Raw genomic sequence first — 16,264 nt, forward strand, 5'->3', positions numbered from 1 at the left:
GCTTGAAGAAAACCATCTTTTGATATTTACAATAAAGATGTTTAAGCTGATTCAACTCCAAAACCAAAAGACTTAACTGTTTCTTCCTGTATTTGTTTGTCATCTTCAAATCTTCCATGCATCACCTTGAGTCCAACAGCAAGGTTGTACTTCAAGCCCAATAAATCGGACATTTATTTTTTTCGTTTGCTTCTAACATGGAGTTATAAATTTTATTATAGAATATTTACTATTATAATACTATATTTATTATTAATTTTAGTTTTTAAAATCAATAACTACTATTCCACTTAAAAATTTTACATAAAAATACAAGCCAAACGTGCAACAAGCTGCCGCTGCTAACTCGTTTTATATAGAAACTAGTACTAATATTCGTGCGTGATGCACAGTCTGACTAATAATATTTAAATATATATTTCATTTTCTTATATTAAAAATTATATATCTATTTGATGGATATAAAATGCAAGTTTAAACATTCATGCAACATAAATTTAAAAATTACTTATAACATTTAATCAGGAAAAACAAAATACGAAATATAAATCCTCAAATTAAATTTAATAAATCTGATCATATATTTTTAGCCAAATTAAACATATCACCTAAACTTTCATAAATTAAAAAACCGTTCAAAATATGAGAAGCAACATTCTAGTTAACAATGAGTAATTCTTTAAACCCAAAATCAATGAGTTAAAATAATATAATTATAATAAAAATAATAATAATAATAATTTACAAATATACAAAAACATGATTATAAAACCCATTGATCGATACGTAGTTCAAAAAATATAGGTCCTATTAATCCATGTTAATAAAAATCATATATCTTAAATATTATTTAAATTATATAAAATTATATGTAATATTTTATATGTATCGATAACAATTATATGTATAGCATAGTGACATAGATAGATATTATGATATGTTCTGAATTAATTACGTAGGCACTTTATTAAATACAAAAAGAAAACTTATGAAATTTTAGGAAACGCCCCTTAGTTTAAACAATAAATTTGTTATCTTATAGGAATCCTAGTTTAAATAGGATATAGAAGATTAAAAAGTTTTATTAAACAGGAATTTTGTTAATGTATATAACTAAAAAGACACTTGTCGCATTAACATAGCGCCACATATTAATTAAAGAATGCTACAATCATGTTTTAATTTATGGCTAGATTTCAAGACGTATAAAAACTACAATATATTGTTAGTTTTATTATAAAAATATTTTACTAATACGACTTTAATGTGAGCTGTTTGACTAGTCTGTTTTCTTTTCTTTTTTTTTTTAATTTCAGTTTTTGTTTTATCGTTGTTTTTATTATTGGTGATATGCACCATCTTAATTATTATCGCTACACATTATATTATTAACAAGTTATATATTTTTTTCGAAGTGATGTTATTTATATTAATAACTAGGTATTTTACCCCGCGCGATGCGTGGCTAGTTAAAAAAGTTATTTTATGCATTAGTAAATAGTTAATCTACAGGTTTATATTATGGAAATCAATTATGTTATAGTTCATGTCTTTATAGTTAATTCCTGGAACATTCTGATCACCTTTTATCTTTTCTGACATCACAATCGATATCGTAGTCACTTAACCTACTTTGGTGATTACACACCTTTAATAATCCTAAATACAATTAAGAAATAAGGTATTTTATCTCCGTTAATCCAAACCCATTTGTAAAACTCAAGTAATTTTGTTATTATCATTATATTATAGACTTTGTTTTATGGTTAGAATAACAACCAATTTGATTACTTTATTTTATGTGTTTCCGCCAAGAGAACGAAGGAGAGAAACAACACAATTGTGTTGGACGACTTTTTATTCTTGATTTAATATGAGTTTTTTTTTATATCTTATGTATATAGTTTTGATTTAATATTTTTATATTATATTTAATAAAATAAATTATATTGGTTTGAGAAGAAATATCATAAGATAAATATTATGAAAAATGTATGGAGATGCCAAATAGGATGAAATCCTATGTGGTAATTTAAAATTGATGTATTATCACAAACTTAATTAATAAACATATTCATGAGTATTAAATTATAAACCATAAAAAGATGGTATAAATGTATAAAATACCAATACTAATAGGTGAAACCTAAACAGGGTTTCTACGGTTGAGTTAAGGGATGATAATGTTCATACAGAGGGTACTTCTTTTTTTATTTACGTACGTAACTTATTTTTTAAATATTGTATGTATATAGTTTCTATATATTTAAAATTTAGTAATGTATTTAATTTAAGATAAACATAGTAAAAAAATTATGAAGATGCCACATAAGACAAAATCCTATGTGCAATTTTTAAAGCTAGCATTAAGTTGAAAGAAGGCTTTAGAAGACCAGAATTCTTACTTTTTTAATCCTAGGTATTTTACCCGTGCGATGCGCGAGCTGTTATAATTAGTGTCCAAAAATACTTAAAAATAAAAGTTCAGATATACATGCATTCATGATTGGTTCATGATGTTTTGTTGTTTTTATTGTTATATCACCATATTATACATAACCATTTGGTAGATATTTCTAAATTATACGCAATTCATAAGATAAAAAAAAAAAAAAAAACATTAACGACAATCACTTGTATTCCGATTTTTTTTCTTTGTGGCTCCATCTTAGGATTGGTAAACAACTATCACTTGCAAATCACAAATAGTGATAAAGCTAGTTAACAAAAAGTTTCAAATCATATCAAGTCATTCTCACTCGTTACTCATTATGTAAAAGATCAATAATATTATCAACAAAAGGCAACATACTCAATAAACTTATAGTTATGCAATTATATTTTATGAAATTTCAAATCATATCAAGTCATTCTCACTCGTTACTCATAATGTAAAAGATCAATAATATTATCAACAAAAGGCAACATACTCAATAAACTTGTGGTTATGCAATTATATTTTATGGTTATGCAATTATATTTATAATGTATAATAAAACTATGTCACGAAAGAGTTTCAAATTGTTGGTTTAGATTGATCTTAAATATTTTTGCTACAATTCCATGGGGTGTTGCTCGTTCTTGTAGCATTCAAAATAATATATAAAAATTCGAGAAACAAATATATAGTTTTTATATTAATGCAATTTGTAAACAATATCAACTACTAAAACTTGAAATATATAATTCTCTATAATCTTGAGATTTCATGATATAACTTCCAAGATTGCATTTTTTCCCCATACACGTACGATGCTTTTTTTTTTTTTAAATTAACAGGATTTCCATTGTTAGTTTTGTATTATATAGTTTCATTTACTTATTTAATATTTACTGTATTTAACTTTAAAGTAATAAGTTATTCTTGTATTTAATATTTAATTTGATTAAAGATATATAAATATTGTAAAAAAATCATAGAGATGCCATGTAGGTAAAATCCTATGTGGCAACTTTTTAGTATAGGTTTAGTTTTGAAGATGTCTTTAAAAAGCTTAGATTACTACTTTTTGAATGATTATATAGATATATCATTGTCATTCATTTTTTTCTTGGGTATATACGTTTATTCATTATTTTTATTATAGTAATATAGTAATTTTAATTTTTAATTTATGATGTTTCAAAAAAAATGTTATTGTTTTGCATATTACCATATATAATAAACGTTATACGTTATATGTAGTTCTTACATAGTTGTGATAAAATGTAGGGTTTGCTAAATACAGCTCTTAAGGCTGTGTTTAAAGTGCATAAATTGTTTGTACATTTACCATGAAAATCAGGGGCGGACTTTTAAATATAAAAAATACAAGATTTTTTATGCACGTTAAATATAGCCCTTATGGCTGTATTTAGCATTTCTCTAAAATGTATAACAATAATAAATAGCTAGGTGTTTGACTTTCATAACCGTTCTTTTTTTTAGTGATTAACTGCTGAATCTATTAAGTAACTGAATGTATAAATAATGTCTCAATATACTAAGTAAAAATTAGGTAACTAACGATTATTTTTGTTTATTATGTAAAAAAAACATGAAATTTAACTGAATATATTAAGTTCTTAATTAGTAAGTCTATTAATTAAAAAAAAACGGGCTGAAATACTCTTCCCGGCTTCCTATATATGTCATAGAAAACCAACCAACCACCCACCCACTCATTTCTAACTCTTTGACTATACCTTAGTTTATTTTTGTATTTAATTTCACATGAACCCTCCTTCCAAAATGCACTATTTCTTCATCATCTTATATTTCTTTTTTTCCTTTAATTCTTTGAGAGCATTAGCCCATGGACCCCTTTCTGGAGGTTGGAAGCCTATTCATGATGTAAACGACCCGTTGATCATCGACATCGGAAAGTTTGCTGTAGACGCGCACAATAAAGGGGGGCATACATCTCTTAAGTTTGAAAATGTCGTTAAAGGAGAAACTCAAGTGGTTTCTGGAACGCAATACAGCTTAACGATTAAGGCATTAGATGGGCGTGTTGAGAATAAATATGTTGCACTTGTTTGGGACAAGCCTTGGATGAAATTTAGAAAGTTGGTTTCCTTTAAAGGACCCATTTTTAATATATAAACTATTCATTAGAAACTTTTTTTTTATAATATATGCTTTTAATGAATAATTGATCTTTGTTATAATGTTTAATATTTTCTTGAAAAGTGATTTACATTGATAAAGCAATTTTAATTGAAAAAAAGGGAGATGAACATTTGGTCCAGGACTCCAGGGTGTTGTGATACTAATTAGTTTATCCTATTTAAGTTTTCAATATAACTTTTTTAGTTTGTGGTGTATGTTTTGTTGCGATAAACGTTTATTTTTGTATAAGCGTTATTTTAACGGACTTGTTTGGTTTAAGCCCAATTGTGCATGTAGGGACGTTTCTAACTTCCTATCTATCTACTGATCTAAGATGTTAAATTCATTCTTAAACAAATAAGAATTTTTGGATGAATTTCATTTTTAATTTAGATAAGAATTTTTGAATGAATTTCATTTTTAATTTAAAATTATTAGATAAAATTTAATTATTTCATCTTTAATAAATAACAATATTAATACTAATACTTTTTATAACTATACAAAAAAATCTCCCTTTATATTTAATTTACACATTTTGATTTTTCATCACAAATTTACATTTTTTACCTAATAATACAAGAACCCTTTAATGGATTCTATCTTTGATTTTAAACCATTAGATCAAATTTAATTATTTAATCTTTATTAAATAACAATATTAATACTTATATTTTTTATAACTATACAGAAAGATCCCCCTTTACATTTAATTTAGCTTCTAAATATGCATGACTATTGTGATTACTATAATAATTTAAAAACAAATATAACGTTTTTACATACAACTATATTATCAATTTACTGTATATTTACCGAAACAAAGAAAATACCCTTTTTCCAACCCTTTTTTTTTCTATTCTATTAAAAATAAAAACAACTTAAAATTTTTACTCTACCAATAGACGGGTTTATCTCAAAAATAATGTTTCCAACCAAGTGATTTATTTTCAAAGAAGAGGCCTATGACAATAAAATCAATGTTTGTATGTATTCTTTATTTATTAATATTTTATAGAAACAAAATTACAAAAATACCTTAAAAAAGTTTACATTGTACCAAAATTGGAGTGGGGACTCCATCCATAGTTATATTTCATATATTTTGCAAAGTTATTATAGAATAAAATTTAAACTCAATACTAATGTGTTGTCTATGATGGATTCTAAACTCGGTACTAATGCGTTGTCTATGATGGATTCTAAAAAAGTGGGTGGCTTAGGTTTTGGTGGTCTAGATACTCTTAATTTAGCATTGATATGTACAAATAGATATGGCATGTGGTTCAAAATCCGAATTACGTTAGGTTTAAAATCATCAATGTGATTCATGGTTCTGAGTCTGCATTCTTGTGTAAAACAAATGGTAATAATATATAGGCAAATATATGTTCCTCATTCTCTGAGGCACACTTGATTGCTAACCACCTTAATTAAGGTGTTATTAAAGAACAGTTGGGAGTGACAATAAGACAAGATTCACCAAATTGGAGTGAGGACTCCATTCATGGTTATATTTCATAAATTTTGCAAAGTTATTCTAGAAAAAAATCTAAACTCAATACTAATGCGTTGTCTATGATAGATTCTAACTCAGTAATTCAAAGTATTTAGGATATATTGATAAAGATCACAACTTCATTTATATGGTGGAAGGGGTAAGGGAGCAGGGGGGTCGAACTCGGAAAGTGAAATGTAATGGATCTACTAGAAGGCAATTGTCAGGTAAAAAAGTGGGTGGTTTAGGTTTTGGTGGTCTGGATACTCTTTAATTTAGCATTGATGTGTACAAATGGATATGAAATGTGGCTCAAAGTCTGAATTACGTTAGGTTTAAAATCATCAATGTGATTCATGGTTCTGAGTTTGCGTTCCTGTGTAAACAAATGGTAATAATAAATGGAAAAATATATGTTCCTCATTCTCTGAGTCACACTCGATTGCTAGCCCCCTTAAAATGTTATTAAAGAACAGTTAGGAGTGAAAATAAGACAAGATTTACTAAATTGGAGTGAGGACTCCATCCATGGTTATATTTCATAAATTTTGTAAAGTTATTATATAATAAAATCTAAATTCAATGCTAATGCGTCGTCTATGATAAATTCTAACTTGACAATTCAAAGTATTTAGGATATATTATTTTTCTCTATTTCAATTGATAAAGATCACAACTTCATTTTTTTGGTGGAAGAGGTAAGGGAGGGAGAGGGGGTCGAACTCGAAAAATGAAATGTAATGGATCTACTGAAAGACAATTGTTAGGTAAAAAAGTAGGTGGTTTAGGTTTTAGTGGTCTGGATACTCTTAATTTAGTATTGATATGACATGTGGTTCAAAATTTGAATTACGTTAGGTTTAAAATAATCAATATCATTCATGGTTCCGAGTCTGTGTTCCTGTGTAAAATAAATGGTAATAATATATGGGAAAATATATGTTCCTCATTCTCTGAGGCACACTCGATTGCTAGCCCTCTTAATATGTTATGAAAGAACAGTTGGGAGTGAAAATAAGACAAGATTTTGGAATGATCATTGGATTGATGGTTGCAATCTCGCAACTCGGTTTAGAAGGTTATATGCCTTGACACCATCTAAAGAATGTGTCATCTGTGATATTTTTTATGATATGACATGAAAATTGCATTGAATAAATTATTTATTCAGTAAGACTTAATGAGCAACACAATAAGTATTTGTGAAATTATCAAGATAAAAAAAATGTTAATAAAGTAAAGTTGAATATTTTAATTTGTTAACGTATTATTAATTAAGAAAATAGTATTTTAGATATATATAAGTATAAAAATATATTTACCCGCATATTACGCGGAACAACATAATCTAGTTGTTATAAGATTCAAACTCGAAAGAATAGGTAGGTCTAGAGTAAGGAGTGCTACCTAATATCTAGTTGTTATAAGATTCAGACAGATGTAGTGTACTACATTTTAATGCATATATTGTTATGTATGGTAAAATTATGTTGTGTAGGAATCATTTCCCTTAATGTATTAATTATGACCATATTAAAATTTTAATTCTTTAACGGTGCATGTTTTATAAATGGTAATCAATTAATGATGTAATATTTATTTAACCAATGCATGACATTAAAATTGGAAGTGATAAATTGATGATAAAAAAAAATATTAAATAAAGCTCTTAGGACTTTATTTAACATGCATAAAAAAGGTTGTACGTTTTCATATTAAAAGTCCAGTCCCTAATTTTTATGGTAAGTGTACAACTATTTAATGCACCTCAACGAAAGCTTTTAGGGCTTTGTTTAGCAAGACCCAAAAAAAAATGGGTGGGAACCCTTTGGTCCCTTATACTGTTTTCGGTACTCAAAGCACACACCACATAAAACTCATGCCTAGTAAATCATCATCCGTAAACCCATGTCGATTTTATAATGGTAATATATTAATGATATAATATTTATTTAATTAATGCATGACATTAAAAACGCAGGTGATTAATTGATGGTATTGAAATGATATTCGATAGAATTAATTGAGTGTTGATGATGGGATTGGTGGTCTATTTGGGTCGAGTCCACTATCTATTTTTATGTGGGTAGATTATTAAAGGATTTTTCAAAAGCTTTAAGTTGCATCTTAAACATTGGTGTATTTTAAGTATAAGGGTAGAATAGATTGTCATTCTAAAAAAAAAATTAAGTATCGCGATGTTTAATAAATACCATTTTTTTAATAAATAAAAGCTACACGTGTCGAACAAGCTTTATTAAATGAAAATATATTCAATCATAATTTAAGAAACCCAAAATATCATTCTTTTTAAGAAATAATTAGCTTGTATATGTATTTTTCCTGCATCACTATTACGATTATTTTAATTACTTGTTTGTGATATATATATAATTTGAAAGAAAATAGAATTTCACAAACAATTACACTATTGATGTACTACATATTTACATACCTAAACAGAAAAAAGTTTTTTTTTTAACCTTTTTTCATTCTTTTTATTAAAAGTTAAAAAAACTCAAGTTTTTTATTCTCTCATTGGAAAGATCTATCTTAAACTTAATGTTTCAATGACTTTCAAAAAATAAACTTATGAGAAGGAATGTAATATTTGTATTTATTATTTACTTGTTTTTTTCTTACTTAGAAAAAATTAAAAATACACCATTTATATTTTGAAAAATTGCATTGTTCTTAAATTGGAATGGGCAGCTCCTCGACTTCCTATATATAAATGCCATAGAAAATCAACCACCCACCCACCCACCCGTTTCTAACTCTTTGACTCTACGTTAGTTTATTTTTGTGTTTAATTTCACATGAATCCTTCTTCCAAAATGCATCATTTCTTCATCATCTTAATTTTCTTCTTTTCCTATAATTCTGTGACAGCATTAGCCCGTGGACCCCTTTCTGTTGGTTGGAAGCCTATTCCTGATGTAAACAATCCGTTTATCATCGACGTCGGAAAGTTTGCTGTAGAGATGCACAATCAAGAGGAACATATAAGTCTTAAGTTTGAAAAAGTCGTTAAAGGAGAAATTCAAGCGGTTTCTGGAATTAAATACAACTTGACGATTAAGGCATTAGATGGGCGTGTTGAGAATAAATATGTTGCACTTGTTTGGGACGCGCCGCCCATGCCTAACATGGAACTTAGATGGTTGCTTTCCTTTAAAGGACCCATTTAAAATATATAAACTGTTCATTAGAAACTCTTTTTATAATATATGCTTTTGTTGAATAATTGAATCTTTGATCTAATGTTTAATATTTTCTTGAGAAGTGATTTTCATTGATACTGCAATTTTATTCGAAACAAAGGGAGATGAACATTTGGTCCAGGGTGTTGTGATACAAATTAGTTTATTTTACTTAAGTTTTCAATATAACTTTTTCAGTTTGTAGTGCATATGTTTTGTTGCGATAAACGTTTATTTTTGTATAAGCATTCTTTTCAATGTACTATTTATATCCATAATCTATATCTATAATCCCTTATAAAGAGAATAGGGATTAAGATATTAAGCATTTTTTTCCTTTCAAAAATACCCTTACTTAAAAATGAATCTTTCCCCCATTTCTGACTAATCATAACACACCCGACCTTTCCACCACCACCTTCCATCTCCACCCTAAGACCACTGCTTGCACCGCCGTCATCAACACCATCAACACCGTTCATCACCGCACGTGCACCAGTCTAGTATAAGTATGTATGTTTTGTGGTGCATATATTTTGTTATGTTTTAAGAAGGGAAGGTTCAAAGACTTGTTTGTTTTAAGCCCAATTGTGCATGTAGGGGCTTTCCTAACTTCTATTGCTATGAGGCTAGTGGGAGCAAGGGGTTCTTAGAACCCCTCATTTTGCTTCTTTTTGTGACATGTGGAGTTCCCTTGATTTTGGGGGGTTCCCCTTGGAGTGAGGGGTTCATCCTAACTCTTGTTCCTTTTATTATTATTATTATTTATTTGTTTAGTTTGTGTTATTTTAGTAAGTATTTTTATTTATTTATTAATAACATACTACTAAACATAATATTCTTACATAATTCTTAAAAACAAATACAAACTACACATCAAATAAAAGTTTTAAGACATACAAAATACTAATACGTAAACATAAAACTACTCGTCATCGGAACTAACGTAATCACCAAAGTCTGCAAACGGATCGACAACGGGCTCGAAGTCCGCCGTTAGCATGTTGTGAGTCTCTCAATTCTTCACCGCACGTAGATTTTGGAGACGTTGTTCCATGGGAGTTTGCGTATACGAATATCCCGGAACTAGAGTGAGATCCTCCTCATCAAAGTCTTGGCAAGTAGCCTTGTCCTTGTCCTCCAAAATGATGTTATGCAAAATGACACAAGCATATACCACGTCTCGCATCCTCTCCCTGTCCCAATATCATGCCGGATTCTTAAGAACCTTCCACCGCTTCTTTAGCACACCGAATGCTCTTTCAATATCTTTTCGTGCCGCCTCTTGCTTCTTCTTAAACAATATTCTCTTCTTGTAACACTCCACCGTTGGCGGAAACATGAGGTGTCATGAAAAGTACAGCACGACATGGAATTACATAGATACTGTTAAATGAAATAGAATATAATAAATATATTCCCAAAAACATAAGTTCAAAGTGATAACAGTGCTAAAATAGCTTATTATAATCAAGTCCATAAAGCAATAAACCAAGGCATGTAGCCTTAAAGTCTGACAATTATTAAGGAGTACTAATCTCCGAAGTCCAGCTTGGCATAGCAGTCCTTATCCCTGATTAGCCTGAGTACCTGAAAAGTATACTAAAACGTGTCAACACAAAGGTTGGTGAGTTCGTAGGTTTTAGTCAAAAGTCTAGTCAAAGAATAAGTCTTTTGTCGATTATTTTAAGTCTAAACCAGTAATAGTTCAATATATAACGAGCAGAGTTACGCCATAATAAGTCCAAAGTCTTAATGTCTCAAAGTCCGGCCTTACGGTACCTGCCTTAGTCCAAAGTCTCAAGTCTCAACACACACAATAAGCACGTCCAAAGCACAACAAACAAACACATAATCACACACATACAACAAGATCAAAGCATGTCAAATGGCACAAGTAACTCTATACGCACAGGCTCAATATTGAACATAAAACAGAAACCGACAAAACTGTTTGAAAATAAGTATACTTTCCACCCCAAAACTTGTAAAAAGAGGGGCTACGAAACTCACCTGAAAAGTGTCATGATAGTTTAACGAACGAGCACGACAAGCACAATCAAAGTCCACGACAATCAACACCTATCAATAATACATGACAAGTCACAGTGAAAGTCTTTGGTATTAAGTCTTAGCCTATTAGAAATGTCTTTCAGTCCATATGTCTTTATTTAACTTTTAAAACGACGTTTATCAAAAGTGACGAGACTCGTATTAACCGAAAAGAAGTCTGGCTTTGACACCAATGTCCTTTAAGTTCAAAATACATTATTTTATCAATAAAACCTAATTTGAAATCATTTTATAGCCCAAAATAAGTTTCACTCGAACTTAACCAAAACTAGACGAAACCGGAGGTTTTAACCGAAAAGTTTACGAAACCGAAATGAATAGAGGTTGAGCTCAACCTAGTGGTTGAACTTGACCATGTACAGCCCAAAAATGTCATTTTAGAACCATTTAATCATAAGTTAGTCAATTGGACCAAAACTACATCTTTTGAGAAAACTAGTCAAGTTTAAGAACCGATTAAGCGCGTACGGACACGAAAGGCTAAAGAATTCGATTATATGAGTTGGGAAGTGGTCAAACTCGACCATGACAGGTCTAGTTAGACCTGGACAGAGGTAAAAATGAGTTCTTCCCAGGACTTAAGGGTTCGAGAGTTAAAACAAGTCATTTGGAGTCAACTAGGAGCTTTACGAGTCGTTTAAGCGACAAAAACCCATGGAGGTCGAGCTAGACCATTAGAGGTCGAGCTTAGACCAGCCTAGGTCGAGCTAAGCCTGTCCGGATTCGGATTCAAACGCGATTTGTGCAAAAACGAACGATTTGATGCGATTTTGTTAAAATAACGAGATCTAAGGCTAGCCAATCCATATCCATGAGTCTTGATTGCTCAAAAGTGTCACAAATCAGTACAAAAAGGGTGAAGTTCGACCGATTTCATACATCATGTGTCTGACAATTGCACAATCTTCATCTTGGATGTGAAATCGACTAGTTTTAGAGTCTTTTAACCAAGTGAAGGATATTTTCAATTTTTGCAGTTGCACAAGATCCAAATTACAAAAGTGCATAATGTATCAAATCAAAGCCTTAATCAAGGTTCAATTTGTTTCTTACACACAATTGTAACCGAAATTGCACAATCAAAAATCAAAGACATGATTCGCTTAACTTTTGATAAGAACCGAAAAGAAAACATATACATATACATATAAAACGACTTGAATAGATTAAGAACAGAACTTACACAAGTTTTGATGTAGAAAATGATAATATTTACTTGTTTCTTGATTGGGGATTGAAGCCTTGATTGATTTGCAAGCGTTTAGAACCGAAATCAAGCGATTTTTGCAAGATAGAATTTGAAAGAAAGCCTTGAGTGTGTGTGTGGCTAGGTGAACGACCAAAACAAGGAAAATGAGAGCAAAAGGCTTGTCTTGTATTTATAGGCATGGCCAAGGAAGGGGGGGGGGGTTCGTCAGACTAACGGAACGCCTGACAGTTTTAGTCCTTTTCGCTTACCGGACGAACACCGAAAGTCATAGAAATAATTTAACCATATTTTATGATATAATTTTGAATTACGAACAATAAGACTAGTCACATGACCATATTTGACCCACGAAAGTATTTAAAATCTTTATTTAGGCATTTCTATTAGACACCTCGTCTTCCTCAAACATTCACACCAGGTCTTGAAAAGTCTAGAACACTAGTATACAATAGATATTACATGTCTTAATCATAATGTAATCCATAGAATCTCACGTCTTTAGACTTAGGTTTGACGGAAACTGACCTTATTCGAACGGAAAAGTATAGTCAGACGGACGCTCGGGTGACGGTTGTTACACTTCTCATCCACCCGGTCAGTAAAAGTCTTCACAAATGTGGCATATTCTGGGTATATGTCATGACCCAAATAGTAGCTCCTCGCATAGTAGTTGTCATGTGCATAAAAACAAGCTACAAAGTAAATTCAAAAAATATTAGTAACACAACAAAAATTAATATAAGTTTCTACTAACATGTATAATAAAAACCTGATGGCGCCAAACCATTAACGATCTCTTCAAGAATAGGAGAGGACTCAAACACATTTATGTCATTATTCGACCCCTGCTATCCGAAATAAGCATTCCATATCCATAAATCGGAAGAGGCAACAGCCTGAAGTATCATCGACGGAGTCCAACATCACCACGTGTGTGAGTACCTCGCCATGCATTGGGGTACATCTCCCACGCCTAATGCATGCAATCTATACTACCTAACATGCCGGGAAAACCATGAACATGTTCATGGACACTGTATATGCACTCAATATCAGCCCAAGTCGGTCTTCGTAGATACGTAGGTCCATACAAGTTAACTATACCTATAAATATATAAACTACATATATAAATATACGTAATATATAAACTATATATATAAATGTATGTAAAATATAAACAATATAAATATAAATTACGTAATATATAAACTATATATATAAATGTATGTAATATATAAACTATGTATATAAACTATATATATAAATTACGTATATAAAAAACAAAACCTGAACAAAAATGTTGAAGTGACTCCCTCGAAGTCCTCTCCGACAAATGCAAGTATTCGTCAAGTCAGTCGTTGTTAACACCGTAAGCAAGTTGTCGAATCGCAGACGTACACTTTTGAATTGCACTAAAACCAAGTTTCCCGGCACCGTCATATCTTTGCTGAAAATACCTATACTCCCTCTCCAAATCACCACAAATCCTCAAAAACAACCCCTTTTGCATACCAAAACAACGCCTAAAAATTCTCGGGTTGTAAGTTGGTTCGTCAACAAAGTAGTCACGCATCAACCGTTCTTGCGCCTCTGCACGGTTACGTACAAGCGTGACGCGCCTCCGAAATCATTGTCGCGGTTCGGCTTCGCCATCTCTAACCGCGGCTCGCATCGCTAGATTAACGGACATAGCAACCGCACACTCGACGGCATCATCATAATCGTCGGACCCATAAGACACATCACTTAATGACGAATCTGACGAAAAAATGAAATTATCCATATGTATATATGTATATAAGTGTGTTTGTATATGTGTTTATATGTGTTTGATGTATAAAATGTGTGTAGTATGTATATATATATATATATGGAATAAATGAATTAAAAAAAAGGAAGGAAAAGAGACGTTGGCAACGGCTAGTTGCCTAGAAACCTTCAAATTTTCATCCGTTCCATTTCGAACGAGGGGGAGCTGTTTTTGCCCTGGAACGCCCCTCGGGGCGGTGTAGCCGGCGTTCCGGTACCTTTTAGGGCGTGCCACAAGTAACAAACGCCTCGTTCCTGAAAGCATGAGATTCAAACTCGAGAATGGGTAGGTCTAGAGTAAGGAGTCCTAGTACCCCTTTACCTTAGTCAATGAGTTATTTCAAAATAAATATTTTCATTTAATTTATTAAGGAAAATGCTAAAAGAAGCCCTTAGGGCTTCACTTAACATGCAAAAAAAGGTTGTACATTTTCATATTAAATGTTGGCTACCTGAATTTTATGGTAAGTATACAACTAATTAATGCACCTTAACGAAAGCCCTTAGGACTTTGTTTAGCAAAACCCATGTATTAAGGGGGTGTTTGGTATTGCGATTCTTAAACAAAATCTGCGTTTTCAAAATAGATTATGCATTTTGAAAACTGCGTTTTGAAAAAGCATGTAGCTACATGCTTCTCCAAAACTGCGTTTTACAAACGTAATAATCAGATAATCACTTAATAACGTAATCCCAAACACCCTCTAAATATAACCACATTAAAATTCTGATTCTTTATAGGTTTTATACATTCTAAAGAATTAATGATGTACGAGTAATATTTATTTAATTAATGCATTAGATAAAATTGAAGGTGATAAATTGATGGTATTGAATTGCTATTTGATATAATTAATTGAGTATTGATGATGGGGTTGGTGGTCTATTTTTGTTTGAGTTTAGTAGTGTTTTAAATACTGGTATATACCTGTCGATTGGTATTACTCGGAATATCAGATATCGAGTGGTACCCCGGTACAACTATTCCGGTATTTTATCCGGTATTTTCACTATTCAATATCGGCCTATATTTTCGGTATTTTTGGTATTTTCCGGTATTACCAGAATGATAATACCGGAATTTTGATATTTTTTATTTTTGAATTTTTTTCAAAATTATTTTATGATATTTTAATGTTATTTTTTGTTATTTGTAAACTTTAAAACTTATATTTTGTTATGAAATACCTATTTGATATTATTTTTGAGTATTTTGATCTTGTATTTTGACTATTTTCATTAAATTGTAACAAGTTTTGTCAGATATTTATTAAAAAAATAAAAAAATAAATAAATTACCGTGTCGGTACGTACTGACTGGTATACCGGTACAACATACCGAACCGGTACGACCAAAATACCGGTGTTTAAAACATTGGAGTTTACTATCCATAATTATGTGATGGATTATTGAGGGATTTTTGAAGTCTTAAGTTGTATCTTAGGGATTGGTGTAGTTTAAAAGAATCTAAATAATAAAAATTGAATAGCGCGATGTTTAAATGACGAGTTAGTAGCAAATGGATGAGAAGAAAGGAGAACGAGAATTGTATCAATACTATAGTTATAGTTATTTTTAAATGAGTTTGTAGCAAATGAATGAGAAAAAACAGGAACAAAAATCGTATCAAATTCTATAGTAATATTTCTTTTTTAAAATATGAATTTATCACGAATGTCAGGAGTTTTGGTAATCAAAATTTTAGTTGGATTGCTACCGTGTGGGGGGTTCGATACAATACAAAAGACCCATGTTATTTGTTTTAGGGTTCATATTTTTGTTCACCATAAGGGGAGTCACTGGAATAGTTTTGGCAAAATTTTGGGCTAAACAATATTGTTTTAACCCGGTCTTGCAATAGAGCCCTTCAGCAAGCAA

At 30.6% G+C, this 16,264-nt stretch overlaps 1 protein-coding gene across 1 annotated transcript; it reads left to right on the forward strand.

The window, feature by feature from the left end:
- Window positions 1-4,231: 4,231 nt before the first annotated feature.
- On the forward strand, window positions 4,232-9,336 carry LOC122583259 (cysteine proteinase inhibitor 6-like). The gene is made up of 3 exons (XM_043755683.1): window positions 4,232-4,552; window positions 8,802-8,880; window positions 8,982-9,336. The coding sequence occupies exons 1-3, from the start codon at window positions 4,232-4,234 to the stop codon at window positions 9,278-9,280; spliced, it is 699 nt and encodes a 232-aa protein (XP_043611618.1). The 3' UTR covers window positions 9,281-9,336.
- Window positions 9,337-16,264: the final 6,928 nt, after the last annotated feature.

The sequence above is a fragment of the Erigeron canadensis genome, chromosome 9 (assembly GCF_010389155.1).
Source record: "Erigeron canadensis isolate Cc75 chromosome 9, C_canadensis_v1, whole genome shotgun sequence".
NCBI lineage: Eukaryota > Viridiplantae > Streptophyta > Magnoliopsida > Asterales > Asteraceae > Erigeron > Erigeron canadensis.